This window comes from Carcharodon carcharias, chromosome 13 (genome assembly GCF_017639515.1).
Source record: "Carcharodon carcharias isolate sCarCar2 chromosome 13, sCarCar2.pri, whole genome shotgun sequence".
Classification (NCBI taxonomy): Eukaryota; Metazoa; Chordata; class Chondrichthyes; order Lamniformes; family Lamnidae; genus Carcharodon; species Carcharodon carcharias.
Genome location: NC_054479.1, coordinates 18,452,530 through 18,466,509, shown reverse-complemented (window position 1 = coordinate 18,466,509; position 13,980 = coordinate 18,452,530). Strand labels below are relative to the sequence as shown.

Genomic DNA, 13,980 nt, shown 5'->3' with positions numbered 1-13,980 from the left:
TCATACAGGAAACTGACTGGCTTCCCCTTGGTATCATTCTACGTCAAATAACTCAATACCAATGGACTTGTCCCAACTACACAGTGCACCACTAATCTCAGAGAGCTAGGTAAACAGAAGGATAGACAAATAGGAAATTTTGTTTATCAACACATTTGCTATTTGTCTATGTGCAATTGAGATTATAGCAAGGAAACAAATTACATTGTATAGTTCTAATATTTCAGGCCCTGAGGAAAATGCATCTAACCTGATTCTTCGCTCATTCATCCTTTTAAGGACCCATCCTGGAAAGATGCTGTTTTGGGGTTTAGACACTTGACAGAAGAAGAACTCAAACTGTTTCCTGGATTTAGGTATTTATTTTCCCTAAAGGTTCTGAGCTATCCTAAAATGTCTTCACAGACGATGATATCACTGAATGCTTTAGTCCTGCAATGCAGAAATTGAATCCAGAGTCAAAACATCACTAATTAAACAATGGTTATTGGTGTACACTTTAGATTAATGGACAATCTTTCTGGAGTGCAACTGGTCAGCAAGAAAAATTCAAACTGCTATTCTGGCTTGATAAAAATGCTCCTAGTTAATTTTCTAAAGAATAAGATTATCAGTGACCCTATGTCAGAACACTTATCTACAGACCATGCTGATAGTATTAAATCTCTTCCCATGATCATAGTCAGATCAACCTGGAGCAGGTTACAGCTGCTCCGCCTGAAATCCCATTAAGTTCAATCAGGTTGAAGACAGAAGTGATTTTTTTTAAGGCATCCGTTCCAAAAGAAAAAATAATTTGCACTTCAGGCCCTTGCATGTCTAAACAGACCAGAATAATCAGTTCTGTTCAAATTTAGGCTCCCTCCTGAGTGGAAATCAAACTTTCTGCCCTCTCCAACTCTAGAATTTTGGGGCCAGGATATTTTTCTGTATTATAAGACAAAATACAGGATTTATTCATTAATACTCCTCATGCTAAGTCCTGATAAGTCCTAAGTGAAGAAGCGTTAAAATGGAAATTTCTTTTAGGGCCTCCCTGTTGTCACCACAGCAGCTTAAAATGAAAAATGTCTGATATAGTAAATTGTTCCAAGGAGCTTCACTGGAGTATTATCAGAGAAAATCTGATGCTGAGCCACATAGAGATCTATTAGGACAGGTGGCCAAGAATTTGGTCATATGGGTACATTTTAAGCAGAATCTTGAAGAAGGAGTATGATAGCAGCTATGCAGAAGTTTTAGGAACAGGATTCCAGAGGTTAGGGCCTGAGCAATGGAAGGTATGGCCGGCAGTGGTGGGGTGTTGGAAAATGGGGTTGCACAAGACACCAGCTGTAGGAGCAGAGAAATCTCCAAGGGTTTTGGGGCAGGAAGAGGTTACAGCTATAAGGAGGGACCAAGTCATGGAAGGATTTGAATACAAATCATTCTTTCTAGACTTTCACATCTCTTTTAAAATGTGCAAGTTTATTGTCTCAGTCCAAGTACAGAATAAACAGTTAATGACAATTATGGGGGAAGACTTCCTCTGTCGCCTATGTGTATTGAAATTGCAAAGCCATTCATAAATTATGAGGTTTACAGTTTTGTTCGACCTCACACATAGAACAAATCTTCTCCACCACTGGTTTTTGGTATGACCCAACAACAAACAGATCTGCTTCCCATTCATGAATGTTCTGTTTTGCAGCTATGGTTGGTTTAACACTGCACTAATGTTGGAGGGAAAGAGCTATTTACCGTGGTTGATGGAGAGGTAAGATGCAATGATTTTTATCCATGTCATTTCTGCTCAGAATTGGCTAGCTGATTTGAGGTGACTGAGGATCTCAATCCTGATAAGAGCTACAATAAATACAATAAAATAAAATTAAGCCTTCATCTAAGGTTTTAGAGAGGTGAGAATTCTTCTTGGCCCAATTCCAAGCTGGGAAACAGCACTGTGTAGGCCTGAGATTGGCTGCCAGTGATTGTAGTGCCTCCACAGTGATTTCTTATTTGAGCCCCATTGCAACTTGGAAGCATTGAATGATGAAGAAAAGATGAGATGGTTAGTTTTAGTAGAGAAAGCCTAAAGTTTATTCCTGTGCTATAAGTGTTAGCAAGACACATAGAAATATAATTTTCAGTGACAATACGGATTCCAGTAACAAACTTCACAGACATCTTTCATCTTATTTAAGGTTAAAAGAACATGGAGTTCAGTTTGTTCAGAAGAAAATCACTTCCTTCCAAGAGGTATTCATGACTAACATTATGACATATAACGCCTGAGATGTTTTCCTATGTAACATCATTAGTGTGTCTATGTTTTTTGTGTGTCAGTGTGTTCTTACACATGCTGTTTGTTTTATGCATGTATCTATGATAGTTATCTCCAGACTTTGATGTGACAGTGAATTGTACAGGTATCCGAGCTCAAGAGCTGCAGCCAGACCCAGAACTCCAACCTGCTAGAGGGCAGATCATAAAGGTACTCTATATCTTGCAATCACTAGGGGTTCAGGAGAATGGGTAATTATTCTTTTCTTCCTATTTCATGAATTCTTCACAGCAGACACCAAGAGGGTGACAAGAGCCTTGACTAAGGCAGCTCTTTATATGGCTCTGTAACTAGAATGCTGAAGTTCCAATGAACTGCCCTGATGTGTCTAACCCTCTGCTGCATCATAGACTATATAAATTGTTGTAATAATATTCATAATATCACTAAAACGAGCTGGAAAAATCAATGAAGGGAAGATCAATGGCAGAGCAGTGGCAGAATTTAAGCAGATATTTCATAACACTCAGCAAAAGTTCATCTCGGTCAAAAAGAAGGACTCGATGAGGAGGTTGAACCACCCGTGATTGACAAAGGTGGTCAAAAACTAAGGTATACAAAGCAGTGAAAACTAGTGGTAGGCAGGAGGATTGGGAATTTTTTTAAGAACCAGCAGCAGATGCATAAAAAGGTAATAAAAAGAGAGAAAATTGATCAAAGTAAATTGGCAACAAATATAAAAACAAACAGCAAGAGCTTCTACAGGTATATAAAAAGAGAGTAGCTAAATTGAGTGTGGGACCCTTGGAGGATGCGACTGGAAAATTGATAACGGGGAACAGGGAAATGGTAGATAATTTATACTAATAATTTGTATCGGTCTTCATGGTGGAGGACACTATAAACATCCCAAAGATATCAGATAAGCAAGGAGCTAATGAGAGAAAAGATCTTGTAACAGTCTCTATCACGCGGGCAAAGTATTTGACAAACTAATGGGACTAAAGGCGGACAAGTCGCCAGGATCTGATGGCATGCATCCAAGTGTTTTAAAGGAAGTGGCTGCAGAGATAGTGGAGGCATTGATTAAAATATTCCAGAACTCACTGGATTCCGGGAGGGTCCCAGCAGATTGGAAAACTACTAATGTGACACCGCTGTTCAAGAAGGGAGGGAGACAAAAAGCAGGAAACTATAGGCCAGTCAGCCTAACATCTGTTGTTGGGATAACGCTAGAGTCCATTATTAAGGAAGAAATAGCAGGACATTTAGAAAAGCTTAATGCAATCAAACAGAGTCAACATGGTTTTGTGAAGGGGAAATCATGTTTGACAAATTTGCTAGAGTTCTCTGAGCATATAACAAGCAGAGCTGATAAAGATGAACCGTTAGATGCAACGTATTTGGATTTCTAGAAGACATTCGATAAAATGCCACATGGAAGGTTATTCCACAAGATAGGAGCTCACAGATTTGGGGGTAACGTATTAGCATGGATTGAGAATTGGCTAGTACACAGAAGACAAGAGAGTCGGGATTAATGGGCAGGATGTTCCTGTCGGCAAGCAGGGGGCGGGGCCCGCTCGCCGACGCGTAAAATGATGTGCGGTGAGGTCAAGGGGAACTCCCGACGTCACCGTGCCCCATTTAAATTTTTCAGTAAGCGGGGGCGCAGCAAAATCAGCTGTGCGCCTGTCAATGGCCAAGTGAGGCCATTGACAGAGTAATTACACTAATTAATGGGCCAGCCTGTCCAACCTTAAGGTTGGCGGGCAGGCCAGGAGCCCCGGCGGGAATTAGAAAAAGCATGAAACCTCATCCACAGACGGGATGAGGTTTCATATAGGTTTTTAAAAATTTTAATAAAGTTTTTGTAAAAATTATGGACATGTCCCAACTCATGTGACAGTGAGTGTGCAGCACTTAGCCTCAGGGAGATGAGTGTGCTCTTTTGTGCACACGCGCGAAAGAGCACACTCTTGATTTTGGGGCCCCCCCCACCAAGCCCGCACAGGGAGCTCACAGCGCTCCCGTGCGGACGTCACGCTGGGTGGGCCTTTATTGGCCTGCCCATGTAAAATGGCGCCATGCCCCCGATTGGGGATGCCAATCGGAAGCGCGCTTGTGCACACCTGCCCTTCACCTTCGCCCCCGACAGGGGGGAAATCCTGCCCAATGGGTCTTTTTCAGCTTGGAAAGACGTAACTAGTGGAGTGCCACAAGGATCAGTCTTAGGGCATCAATTATTTACTATATATGTTAATGACTTGGAGGAGGGGGCAGAGTGTAATGTGTCCACATTTGCTGACAATACAAAAATAGGTGGGAGGGCATGTTGTGATGAGAACATAAGGAATCTGCGAGGGGATTTAGATACGTTGAGTGAGAGGGCAAAAACTTGGCAGATGGTGTTTAATGTGTGAGGTCATGCACTTTGGTAGGAAGAATCAGAAGGTAGACTATTATTTAAATAGAGCGAGACTCCAAAAAAGTGCAGCACATAGGGATCTGGGTGTTCTTGTGCATGAAACACAAAATGTTAGCATGCAGGTGCAGCAAGTAATTAAGAAGGCAAATGGAATTTTGGTCTATATTGCTTGGGTTGGAGTTTAGAAATAGGAAGTTTGTTACAACTGTACAGGGTGTTGGGGAGGCCGCACCTGGAATATTGTGTAAAGTTTTGGTCCCCATGTTTAAGAAAGGGTATACTGGCATCAGAGGAAGTTCAAAAGAGATTCACTAGACTGACTCCTGGAATGAAGGGGTTGACTTATCAAGACTGGCTAAACAGGCTAGGCCTTTATTCATTAAGAGTTTAGAAGCGTGAGGGGGGATCTTATTGAAACGTACAAGATTCTGAGGGGGCTTGATAGTGTAGATGTTGAGAAGGTGTCTCCACTAGTGGGGGAAATTCGAACTGGGGACATAGTAGAGAATTTTTCCTATGGCAGCGGGAGCAGGCAGGGCCGGGCACAGAGGCAATTGCTGCCCGCGATCAGCTGCATGCCGCCATTTTACGTGGGCGGGCCAATTAAGGCCCGCCCAGCATAACACATGGCCAGTAGTGCTCAGCGCTACCTGTGCGAGCAGGGGGAGGAGGAAGAGTCGGGGCCTGCGCTGTTTCGCGCATGCACACGAAAGAGCGCAGCAATCTCCCTGAGGCACAGAGGTGCCACAGGGAGATTAAGTAGATGATGAAACTTTTTAAAAATAAAGTAAAAAATTATTTAAACAGGTCCCCTCATGTGACATGTTTGTGAAGTTTGCAAAATTTATTTAATTATTTTATAAAACCTTCAGGAAACCTTCAGGTTGGACGGGCAGTGTTGCTATTAAGTTAAATTACTTTTTTAATGGCCTTAATAGGCCATTGATAGGCAGCTGCGCACCCGCCAAACGAAATATCAAAATGATGCGCGATGACATTGGGACACATGCCTGATGTCATCTCGCGCCATTTTATGTGTCGGCGTGTCGGGCCCACCCCCGCAAACCAACGGCAATATTCTGCCCATAGTTACGGAATAAGGGGATACTCATTTAAAACTGAGATGCGAAGGAATTTTTTTCCTCAGAGGGGAGCATGTCTGGAATCCTCTAACCAAATAGAGTTATGGAGGCTAGATATTTAAAGAGGAGATAGATAGATTTTTGAAATATCGGGGAGTTGAGGGCGATGAGGAGTTGGCACCAAAGAGGAGTTGAGGCCTGGGCAGATCAGCCATGATCTTATTGAATGGCGGGGCAGGATTGAGGGGCCAAATGGCCTACTCTTGCTCCTATTTCTTATGTTCTTATGTAACACAACATATTTCAGAGTGCCTCTACTGAAAGCAGTGGAAGTGACAAATTTGGCCTGGCATGAATGCCAATCTGAAGTCATCTGATGCATTGGAAACCATGCTACCAAGTTAGCAAAATATTCCTTTTATACTTTTAAGTTATTTGGATCCAACCACTGCAGTTGGGTTAATTGGAATACCATTTTTAAATTTAGGAAATTATGGCCAGGATTTTGCCCTCGTTGGGCAGGCTTGGTGGGGTCCCGCAGGAGCGGTCAGGAAGCCGACTGCCGTCTGCGATCGGGGCCCGACCATGATTTCACACTGGCGGGCCAATTAAGGTCTGCCCAGCATGAAACTCAGCGCTGCCTGTGGTGGGGGTGGTGCAGGGGTGCGCGGAGGGAGGAGCGTGAGCACGCAGGTTCGCGCATACACACGAGTGTATGCAGGAAAAGCTCTCTGAGGCACAGGGCTACCTCAGGGAGATTAAGATTTTGAAAAATAAAAAAGAAAAATTTTTTAAATGTTAACGACATGCCGTCTCGTGTGACTCTGTCACACGAGCAGGGTCATGTTAGAAATCAGTTTGAAAATTTTTTAAAAATGACGGATCAAAACCTCATCCCGCCTGTGGATGAGGTTTTGCAAAATGTCCAAAGGGCCCTTGGCCTTTTTGCCTGCCTGCCAACTGTAAAGTTGGACGGGCGGCAAAAAATTTAATTCACTTAGATTTTTAATTGCTTTAATAGCCCTGTTAATTGTCAGCTCACGCGCTGCCGGCTCCTGCGCATGCCTGCCAACTGAAATATCGTGTGTCATTTTACACTCATTCGGGTTGGGTGCCTGCCCCTCCCCCCACTCCCCCCTGATGAACAGAGAATTCTGCCCTATGAGCCCAACGTTGACACTGCTGAAAATATCTCAGTATTAGATTGCTTTTTTCATATAGGAGTTATTATTGACAAATAATTTACCACAGTCCTAATATTGCACCGAATATACCTGAATTTCAGAAATACAATATTTTTCAATTATTTCAGGCTACCTAATATTGCAGTTGTTTAATCTCTCATCTATTTAAAAATTTTATCAGGTTTATGCACCATGGATAAAGCACTTCATTCTGTCACACGATGAAAGGACTGGGATTTATTCTGAACCATATATTATACCAGGGTAAGTATAATCAAAGCACTTAAAGGACTGAAGGCTACTATAGTGAAGGTCAATGGGAGAACAGTTTGTCTGAATGGGGAAAATAAAAAAATACGACAATTATCCTAATGTCTGTCAAGTTCTCTGGAATTTTGTTTCTTTCATTTTCTGCCAGCCTGCACTATCTTTGATTTTGATCGTCTCTCTCCTTTCCCTCTCAGCCCTATTGCTTCTCCTATATGCTATTTATTTTCTATTCTTCCATAGTTCGGTTGAAGAAATAGACAAAAATAGGCTGTGACAGAAAGCTTTATGAAATTGCTATTCTTACATTTATAAACTTGCTAATCCAGAAACAACATTGTTCACAGGATATTGTATGACAAAATAATTTTCCTTTTCCCCTTTTTTGAGGATGCAAGTCCTTCCTTTTTTTTGATCTGCCCACCCCTGCACTGATATTAATGGGTATGCAATTTGAAACTGGTGACTAGGAGATGTGAAAAAGGAGCTTAGATCAACCTCCCTCTACCTGTCTTACCTCCCTGTGAGGAAGTGTCAGTCCTCTGTCTTGTATCTTGCCATGCAGGATGGCTGCAGTATTCAGTGTGCCAAGACTCAGGATTGCTTTTGTGTCCTCACACAATGAGCTCTCTATCAGCTAAACTTTCATGACAGGGTTAGAGTCAGGATTGCCAATCAGAACAAAGATATTCCTGCTCTCCCCAAGAGGACTGTGCATATGGAGAAGTGAAGTGAAAGGACAATCCAGTACACTTGCTGCAAACAACTAAGAATGCCCCCAGCACATAAGGAAAAGAAATAAGAATAATACAGGTTGCCCACCTGTACAAATTATTCAGCATACATATTATAACACTATTACTGGCTGAGAAGTAAGTTTCATATCGGAAGAAAGGTTGTGTGCCACCTTCAATTTGAAAACTGCATTGCAGTCAGTTTTATTGTCTTCTTATTTCAGGAGCAAGTTAATAACCTTGGGAGGAACCTTCCAGCTTGGGAATTGGAATGAGGAGAATGATCCCAAAGACCACAACACAATATGGGAAGGTGGCTGCAAACTTGTACCTAGTCTGAAGGTTTGCACTTAAGAATTTTATTCCACTATATTGGAAATCAGAATTCCTGTGGAGAAAAAACACGTGGAAACCCATATGAATGATTAATTTCTGTTCATTCCTTAACAAATTAACTTCTTGCAGAATGCCAGGATAGTTGAAAACTGGACTGGACTTCGACCTGCCCGTAACAGGATCTGTATAGAACGACAGACCTTTCATACAGGACCAGAGAAATTTGAGGTATGACACCAAAGCAGAAATAATAAATTTTGAAAATGGTTAACAAAAGAAAAAGGATGAGGAAGAATGAAATAAACTTAAAATAAAGCATCAAACATGAAGTTGCACTCCACTGCAATCATTGAGGAATATTTTTCTTTAATTTGCTTAATTACAGCTGATGATACATGCAGCAAATTGTCAATTTGTCATATCCACATTCAAAGCATGTATTCAGTACACCAATAATTATGGGCAGAATTTTGGCCTTGGCGTGTGGGATCGGTGGGGGTAGTTGGGAAGCCGACCGCCGCCCACGATCTCTGCGATCCTACATGGGTGGGCTAATTAAGACCCGCCCAGAGTGATATGCGAGTGGCAGTGCTGAGTGCTGCCTGTGCAGGCGGGGGGAGGAGGGCGAGCAGGCCTAGCGTGCATTTCACGCATGCGCGCGAAAGAGCACGGAGCTGCCTCAGGGAATGAATATATTGAACAACAAAAGAAATTAATGAAACATGCCCCCTCATTTAACTCTGTCACATGAGCAGGGACATGTTTTTAATTAAAATTTAAATTTTTTATTTCATTTATATTTGCTTTGGAAACTACATCTTGCCTGTGGATGAGGTTTCCAAAAAAATGCAAAGGCCGCTTGGCCTTTTCACCTGCCCTTGAGGTTGAACGGGCAGTGAAAAACTATGAACAATTGATAACTTAATAGCCTTAATAGGCCTTTTAATTGTCGGCAGGCACACTGCCCAAACTATCGTGAGAATGCGCATTGACGTCGGTATACTCGACCAACGTCAACGCATGTCATTTCACGCTTGGTCAGGTCGGGCGCACACCCACCCATCGAGCTAAAAATTCTGCCCTATGTTTCTAAACTATTCAGTGCAAGTTTTATTTGGCTTTTCTGTGCTATTAAAAAAGGAATTTTAATTTTTATAGCACCTTTCATGTTCTCAGGAAATCACAAAGCAACTTACAGCCAATGAATTACTTCTGAATTGTAGTTTTGTTTGAAAACATGACAACCAATTTGTTTACAGCAAGGCTTCACAAGCAGCCAAGAGATAACCAATCAGTTAGTCAGTTTTAGATGTTGTTAGTCAAGGGTAAGTATTGGGTGAAACATTTGCTTTCTTCAGATTGTGTCAGGGGATCTTTTAATTCCATCCAAATATACAGGGTTTTGGCCGCCTGATATATGCAGAACCTGATATTTAATTCCATTGACTGCAATGGAACAATATCAGGTGCTGCATAGATCCGATATCATCCCACCTCCCAAGAGAAATTTCTGTCCCACTATCTGCAATGCAGCTTCTCTAAAAGGGCTGCACTCCTTTAGTACTGCACTGAAGTGTTAGCCTAGATTACGTGCTGAAATCGCAGTGGAGCTTGAGCTGCAAGCGTCTGACTCAGAGGTGACAGTGGTACGAATGAACCAGGCTAACCATTATAATGAGAAATGCGGTGCCTCCATCGATCCCATCAAACTAACTTAGGACTTTACCTAAAGATTGCAGGTTAGGTGCAACGCTTCTTTAATTGTGACGGCAGAGGAGTGGAATTTTGTCATGCTACTCCGGGTCCTGCCACTGTAAATTGGTCCTGATCAACACGCTTAAAGGTTAAAATATGAGTAAGGAAGTCTCAGAGGGCTGGATTTTCAGCCCTACTTAGGCCCAATTAGGAAGCAGGCGCGAGCTAAAAATAGATTTGGCCTGTATGCCAGTTTCCCGGCTCCATCTTATCTCCAGGCCAATTCTGAACAGGCCAGATCGGGGGGCCAGGAGGATTACCCAGCAGCATGCAGCAGGTAGTTGATCAGGCTCATTAAGAGCCTAATTGTCCAGGTTCCTATAGGTGGCAGGGGCCAGTTTGGGCTGCCTGGAGGCAGCCTCAGAGCAGCATGCCAGGAAGCCAGTGCTCCAGGTAAGCCTAGAGACTGTCCCTGTTGATTGAGTCCAGGAACCAGGAGCAGCCTTATGGAAGTGTTCCCAACCCTCATCCCCACAGTGAGGGTCTCACTGCTAAATCTAGTTTTAATTAAAGATATGAAAAAGTTGGAGACAGGGTGCCTCCATGTTGAAGTACCCTCTCTCTTACTTGCCTACCATTACAGCCTGCTGTTTCTTTCAAGCTGGAAGGCCTCTGATTTGCCCTGCAACTTCGAGAGCCTACCTGTCATCTTTCATGAGATGGTGAACCTGGCCTCTGATCATTAATTGGCTGCCCTGGGGACAGCTTCAGGACCCAGAAACCATCCCAATCTCTGTTTCCTGCTCCCAGAAGGAAAATCCAGGCAGAGTCACAGCATCCAGGGGCCTGCAGCGATTCAAGTGAATTTGCTTTCCTTTGGAAGTGAAAATTACTTAGAGCCATAGAGTCATAGAGGTCTACAGCACAGAAAAAGGTCCTTTGGCCCATCGAGTCTGTGCCAGTCAAACAAGTACCTAACTATTCTAATCCCATTTTCCAGCACTAGGCCCATAGCCTTGTATGCCATGGCATCGCAAGTGCACATCCAAATACTTCATAAATGTTATGAGGGTATCTGCCTCTACCACCCTTTCAGGCAGTGAATTCCAGATTCCCACCACCCTCTGGGTGAAAAAATTCTTCCTCACATCCTCCATAAACCTCCTGCCCCTTACCTTAAATCTATGCCCCCTGGTTATTGATCCCTCCACCAAGGGGAAAAGTTCTTTCCTGTATGCCCTATCTATGCCTCTCATAACTTTATACACCTCAATCATGTCCCCCCTCAATCTCCTCTGCTCCAGGGAAAATAACCCCAGTCTATCCTATCTCTTATCATAACTAAAACTTTCCAGCCCAGGCAACATTCTGGTAAATCTCCTCTGCACTCTCTCTGTGCAATCACATCCTTCCTATAATGCGAATTCCAGAACTGCACACAATACTCTAGCTGTGGCCTAACCAGCATTTTATACAGTTCCAGCATAGCCTCACTGCTCTTATAAAGGCAAGTATCCCATATGCCTTCTTAACCACCTTATCTACCTGTCCCGCTACCTTAAGGGACCGGTGGACATGCACACCAAGGTCCCTCTGATCCTCGGTACTTCCCTGGGTCCTACCATTCATCGTGTATTCCCGTGCCTTATTTGTCCTGCCCAGGTGCATCACCTCACACTTATCTGGATTAAATTCCATTTGCCACTGATTAGCCCATCTGACCAGCCCATCTATATCCTCCTGTAATCTAAGGCTATCCTCCTCACTATTTACCACCCCACCAATTTTCGTGTCGTCCGTGAACTTACTGATCAAACCTCTTACGTTCAAGTCTAAATCGTTTATATATACCACAAACAGCAAGGGACCCAACACCGATCCTTGTTGAACCCCACTGGACATGGGCATCCAGTCACATAAACACCCCTCGACCATCACCCTCTGCTTCCTGCCACTTAGCCAATTCTGGATCCAATTTGCCAAATTGCCTTGGATCCCATGGGCTCTTACCTTCATTATCAGTCTCCCATGCGGGACCTTATCAAAAGCTTTGCTGAAGTCCAAGTAGACTACGTCAAATGCATTGCCCTCATCTACACACCTGCTCACCTCTTCGAAAAGTTCAATCAAATTGGTCAGACATGACCCCTTAACAAAACCATGCTGACTGTCCTTGATTAATCCCTGCCTCTCCAAATGTAGATTAATTCTGCCCCTCAGAACTGCTTCCAATAGTTTCCTCACCACTGAGGTTAGACTGACTGGCCTATAGTTCCCTATAGGTTGAATTCAACCTAGAGGTTGAGTTCCAGTATATTCTGAATTTCAAAAATCATTCTGCAGTTCTTTTGATTGGAATAGAGGACATCAGTCAATTTTCCCAAGATGAAAGATGCAAGTTTACAGACCTGGTGCACATATCAGTTGGGCTGTTAACTTTTGTCTGTGTGAGACTAACACCTGAAGGTTTCTGACAACTAGGAACATTTGTAATTTTTTTCTAACAAGTTTTTTTTTAATGTATTCTTTCATGAGATGTGGGCATCGCTGGCAAGGTCAGCATTTGTTGCCCACCTCTAATTGCCCAGCGTGCTAGACGGCAGTTATGAGTCAACCATATTGCTGTGGGTCTGGAGTCACCTATCGGCCAGACCAGGTAAGGATGGCGTACTCTCTTCCCTAAAAGACATTAGTGAACCAGATGGGTTTTTACAACAATAAATGTTAGTTGTCATGGTCACCATTACTGAGACTAGCTTTATATTCCAGATTTATTAATTGAATTTAAATTCCACCAGCTGCCATGGTGAGATTTGAACCCATGTCCCCAGAGCATTAGCCTGGGCCTCTACGCTATTAGTCTAGTGACATTATCACTACGTCACCTTCTCCCCAAATACAAATTGGATAAAGTAGGAACATGTAAGATAAGGATAAAGAAAGAAAGAAAAATAATATTTTTGAAGAAGCTATGGGATGAGGGATATATTACATTGAAATAACATTTCCATCCCTTTCTACCAGGGTGATCATAAGAAATAGATGCTGGAGTGGGCCATTTGGCATATCGAGCCTGCTCTATCATTCGATAAGATTATCACTGCTCTGATTGTGGCCTTTTTCACTTTCCTGCCTGAACTCCCCATAACCCTTAACTTCCTTGTTGATCAAAAATCGAACTAACCAACTGTCCTGTATTTTAAGGGATTGTCCCTTATTTTGACCGTTTCTCATTTGTCCCTTATTTCTACAACAGCCTGTGGAAGACTGAGCCTGGGAGTCTCCTCTTGCCTTTATCTCCTATTTTCTGTGAGCGTGCACACTGTGGCCGTTGGCCACCAAGGGGAGTTATTGTGACTTGCACCTCCCCGGTTGAAAAATCACTTTTTTTCAAAAGAATTGGTCAACCTGCATGCTACTGTTCAGAAAGCTGCCTTTAATGTCACATTTCTGAAAGGCCTAAATCGCATGACAGACCATTTCAGAATAGCCACTGGGATAAAGTATAATCTCACCATCTTCTGGTAGATCTATATTATTGCATGAACAAATCTTTGCCAAAATCTCCATAAAATAAAAAAAATGGAGTTTAACGTTAACAATCATGCACCTGTATTATGGGCCTAAGACAGGCACAGTAATGAGTTTAGCAATGCAGAAGCTCATGCCTGATCTGCATGGGAGTCTGGGCCACTGCTAAATAGATTAGGGCCATTGTCTAGGGCCTTTGTCTGAAATGAGTGCAGGTCTCGCTTTGATATTGAAATGAGGCTCCTGCACTCATTATGGACTCCTAAATTTGCCTTGGTCAGAGCTTGCAATGTGTAAGATGGTCCAAAATTTTATTTTCTGTAGAGCTGAAAGCTGTGCTCCTCCTGGCTGCAGAAAGTAACTGCTATCCATTAGCCTTAGACCCCTTCCAATCACATTCTCTCCTTCCCTACTGAATTTACCTCTGCATCTCAGTGTGGTCCAAAATACTTGAAACGCA

General features: G+C 42.8%; 1 protein-coding gene across 2 annotated transcripts in view; it reads left to right on the top strand.

Annotated features, from left to right (window-relative positions):
• LOC121286280 (D-amino-acid oxidase-like) overlaps positions 1 to 13,980 on the top strand; it is a 32,608-nt gene that overhangs the window by 16,582 nt on the left and 2,046 nt on the right. For both annotated transcript variants that reach the window (XM_041203327.1, XM_041203326.1), the window contains exons 5-11: positions 280 to 356; positions 1,691 to 1,756; positions 2,184 to 2,238; positions 2,372 to 2,473; positions 7,139 to 7,221; positions 8,183 to 8,300; positions 8,424 to 8,522. In XM_041203327.1, the coding sequence (XP_041059261.1) occupies positions 280 to 356; positions 1,691 to 1,756; positions 2,184 to 2,238; positions 2,372 to 2,473; positions 7,139 to 7,221; positions 8,183 to 8,300; positions 8,424 to 8,522 (600 nt within the window). The remainder of the gene's footprint in view (positions 1 to 279; positions 357 to 1,690; positions 1,757 to 2,183; positions 2,239 to 2,371; positions 2,474 to 7,138; positions 7,222 to 8,182; positions 8,301 to 8,423; positions 8,523 to 13,980) is intronic.